Source organism: Myotis davidii, unplaced genomic scaffold (assembly GCF_000327345.1).
Source record: "Myotis davidii unplaced genomic scaffold, ASM32734v1 scaffold496, whole genome shotgun sequence".
Classification (NCBI taxonomy): Eukaryota; Metazoa; Chordata; class Mammalia; order Chiroptera; family Vespertilionidae; genus Myotis; species Myotis davidii.
In genome coordinates, this window is record NW_006289398.1 from 6564382 (window position 1) to 6568694 (window position 4313).

The following is a 4313-nucleotide window of genomic DNA, read 5'->3' on the forward strand; positions in this document are numbered from 1 at the left end:
TGTTGTGGGGGAGGGTAGGCTGAGAGAGCAAGCCATCCTCTGAGTAGCGAGAACGGAACTCGCCCCTCGGACACCAGGCTGGGCTGACCCCCTCCGTCCACGTCTGAGTCATCCCTAACCATGTACGGATTCTCCCCCTTAATTTCAGTTTTTTAAAAACCTGCCTTAATTTCAAGCATTGTTTTCAAGATCGTCTCCATCACTGAACCATGAGGTCTTTAAGGATGGGTGCATCCTGACGATCTTTGGGCCCCACCCCTGGAATCATGCCAACAGGGAACTGCGCTGGGATGACCCCGGAAAAGACCACGTGCGGAGCTTTCACATGAATGAGGATTACAGGAAGGTTCAGGGGAGAGGTGTCAGAAATACCCTCGTCCAAGAAAAAACTGATAACGTAGAATTACACAGGCATCATTACACATTATCCATATCAATCAGATACACACGTATATACAGTCATCTAACAGTTATGTGTACAAGCACACAGTTCATTACAAGAACATTCATGTTTTATGATGTTTATGGTCAAAACAACAAACCCAAATATCTGAAAGGGAAGTCAGAAGTTAGTAACCGTGCCTGACTGGGAATATTGACACCACACAGTGCAAGGTGGCTGGACGAGGGACTGACCAAGTACACCCGTCCCAGGCGCGGCTCTCTGAAGCCTCAGAAAAGACCAGCTCGTGCTTTACGAGTTAAAAATAAGGAGGCAGCTCTAGCCAGTGTGGCTCAGTGGCTAGAGCGTCAGCCTGCGGACTGAAGGGTCCCGGGTTTGATTCCGGTCAAGGGCACGTCCCAGGGTTGCTGGCTCCATACCCAGTGGGGGGGAGGGGGGGGTGGGATGCAGGAGGCAGCCGATCAATGATTCTCTCTCATGATTGATGTTTGTTTCTACCTCTCTCTCCCTCTCCCTTCCTCTCTGAAATCAATAAAAATATATATTTAAAAAAAAAATAGGGAGGACATCAAGCACTATTAAATGGCATACGTTTGACTTTCAATTTTACCAGAAATAGGTCATGGTTCGAATGAGCTTTACCAAAGAGCAGGGGCAGGACACGGCACCGAGTGGTCAAAGAAGAGCTAAAAGAGAACCTCCTTCTGTGCCATCCAGCTCGCTGCCCCTGCTGCCCGCGGCCCTGCAGCCCCCTGCGCGGCCAGGGACGTAGCGGCCTCACTGATGTGCCCGCGGCCCTGCGTCCCCCTGCGCCACCAGGGGAGCCACCAAGGGACGTAGTGGCCTCACTGACCTGCACCCGCTGCCTGCGGCCCTGCGTCCCCCTGCGCCACCAGGGGAGCCACCAAGGGACGTAGTGGCCTCACTGACCTGCACCCGCTGCCTGCGGCCCTGCGTCCCCCTGCGCCACCAGGGGAGCCACCAAGGGACGTAGTGGCCTCACTGACATGCACCTGCTGCCCGAGGCCCTGTGGCCCCCTGTGCCACCAGGGGAGCCGCCAGGCGACGTAGTGGCCTCACTGACCTGCACCCGCTGCCCGCGGCCCTGCGTCCCCCTGCGCCACCAGGGGAGCCACCAGGGGACGTAGTGGCCTCACTGACATGCACCTGCTGCCCGAGGCCCTGTGGCCCCCTGTGCCGCCAGGGGACGTAGCGGCCTCACTGATGAGTGACGCTGTTAACCTATTTACACGGTTAAGACCCCGACTGACATAAAACACGGCCCCAAACCCCCAGAGCGAGGGTAACGACCGGCCGAGCGCGGTGCGGTTGGGGTACAGCCTCGCCAGCGATGCGCCTGAGAGCAGAGAGCCCAGCAGCAGAGTCCTCACCGAACAGACTCCCTCCAACAAGCCCGGACCCGTGTCACCTGCAGCATAAACAGCCGCCTCCGGAGCGCGCTCCTCCCTCAGGGCTGCGGCGCCCTTCTCCACGACACAGCGTTCCATTCTCCTCGTTTTCACTCAACAATACATTTTTAATACGTAAAACGAAAGAGTGCAGTTTCTGAAATGGCACTCACGGTCCAGTTCTTGAATTCATACAAAGGGAAACAGAGTTTATATTCTTTAGGACGCATGTCAGCCTTGCCGACACACAGAGAGAGGAGAGGTTTCTGGGAAATGCATTCTCAGGAGCAAAGGTAGAAAGCACCACCTACGAGCAGAAGGAATGAGCAGGTTTAACCACAGGGCCACGGGAACACCGCGTGAGGGGCCTTGGGGGGCAGAAACACTGAAAACGCTGTACCTCCGAGCTCCTTCACGTTCAAGACGGCGTTCTGGAAGGGCACTGCCTTTATGCTAAAACCTGCGATTAGAAGACAAGACATAAAGCGAGAGTTAGTGGCAGCGTCTAAAGCGCGCCGATGCCCCATGCCCTGTTCCAGTCACATTAAGCTGCTTTTCTGAGCTCAGTGACACCAGCAACACAATTTCTAAGATACACCGGTAACCTGCTATTACCTGCAACTGTTTTTCAAAACATAGCTGTGTGTTACAGCAAAATGCAACCCTTTTCTTCATAATATTGTCGTATTTTTAATATATAATGTCACTTTGAAGATTTTATTAATTATGAGGAAGACATTTGGAAATATAGAGGAACCTCAAAGAAAATATTGAACCTAGTGGGGCCTTTGCCATCGAACTAATTCCTAAAGTTTCTCTCACGTGTAACTCAGCAACCCTAGAGATTAGGGTGCCTAAGGTATAGCCTTCTTATATTAGAATTTCAGAGCATTTGTGCTAGTGTTCTTTTATGGATGTGGTTGATGTCATACATATATTTCTCTTAAAAGTAGAATCATATACGCAAGACAATTACTTTATAATGCATATAATAAAGGATTTCTGTCATTTATATTCAGAATGTGGTTTTAGGATTAACTACATATTTAAGACTTAGCTATCATCGTTTAAGTCCATTCAGTTGTAACATATGTAACATATGTGCACATACTTACACACTGACATACACACACGTAAACAAGTGTACACACGAAACATTTCTGAAAGGACCCACACGAAGCTGGATTCTGGAAAAACTGGGGTGTTTAAATTATAACCAGAACAAGATGCTTCAGTCTCACCTGAATTTTTCATCATATACAAGTCCCCCTTTTCCAATGAACAGCCCCACTAATTTTTCAAAGTTAACCGACTCCAATTTCCTGAGCACCCAATCCATTTAAGATTTCAACCGTTATTGAACACTAGAGGCCCAGTGCACAAAATTCGTGCACTCGGGGGTGGGGGGGGGCGTCCCTCAGCCCGGCCTGCGCCTTCTTCCAGTCCAGGAGCTCTCGGGGGATGTCCAACTGGCAGCTTAGGCTTAAGCCGTCAGTCGGACATCCTTAGCGCTGCTGCAGAGGTGAGAGAGGCCCCGCCACCACCACTGCACTTACCAGCGTGAGCCTGGCTACTGGATGAGCGACACTCCCCCTGTGGGAGTGCACTGACCACAGGGGGAAGCTCCTGCATTGTGTCTTCCCTCTGGTGGTCAGTGCACACCACAACGACCAGTCATCCTGCTGGTCATTTGGTAGTTCCGTTGATTTGCATATTAGCCTTTTATTAAATAGGACTAGAGGCCCGATGCATGAAATTTGTGCATGGGGGGAGGGGTCCCCTCAGCCCAACCTACACCCTCTCCAATCCGGGACCCCTCAGGGGATGTCTGACTGCCGGTTTAGGCCCCAACTGGCAGTTGGACATCCCTCTCACAATCCTAGACTGCTGGCTCCTAATCGCTCACCTGCCTGCCTGCCTGGTTGCCCCTATCTGCACCCCCGTGCTGGCCTGATCACCCCTCACTACCTCTGCGTGCTGGCCTGTTGCCCCTAATTGCCCTCCACTGCTGGCCTGGTCACCCCTAACTGTCCTCCCCTACCAACCAGGTCGCCCCCAACTGCCCCTCCCTGCCGGCCTGGTCGCCCCACACAGCCTGCTGTTCCGTCATTTGGTCATCCCTCACTAACCCCCCTGCTGGCCTAGTCGTAGGCAGCCATCTTATGAGGGCATGAGGGTTAATTTGCTTATTACCTCTTTATTATATAAGACTAGAGGCCCAGTGCACAAAATCCGTGCATGGGGGAGGGGGGTCCCTCGGCCCAGCCTGCATGCTCTCCAATCTGGGACCCCTCGGGGGATCTCCGCTGCCTCTAGCAATCCAGGACCGCTGGCTCCTAACTGCTCACCTGACTGCCTGCCTGACTGTCCCCAACTGCCAGCCTGTGGGCACTGGAAAAATGCTAGAGAACAGAAATTGGGAATTGGGGGGGAGGAAGGAGGATTTGGAATAATACCTCTGGGAGGAGGCAGCTGAGGCAGCAGTGGTGGAAGAGGTGGCT

The 4313-nt window shown here is 52.6% G+C and overlaps 1 protein-coding gene across 2 annotated transcripts in view; it reads right to left on the reverse strand.

Moving 5' to 3' along the window:
* ARL15 (ADP ribosylation factor like GTPase 15) overlaps positions 1-4313 on the reverse strand; it is a 213964-nt gene that overhangs the window by 130842 nt on the left and 78809 nt on the right. The window contains exon 5 of one of the 2 annotated variants that reach the window (XM_006761775.2): positions 2213-2272. The exons of the other annotated variant lie outside the window; for it this stretch is intronic. Coding sequence (XP_006761838.1) covers positions 2213-2272 — 60 coding nt within the window. The remainder of the gene's footprint in view (positions 1-2212; positions 2273-4313) is intronic. 2 annotated transcript variants of the gene reach the window in all.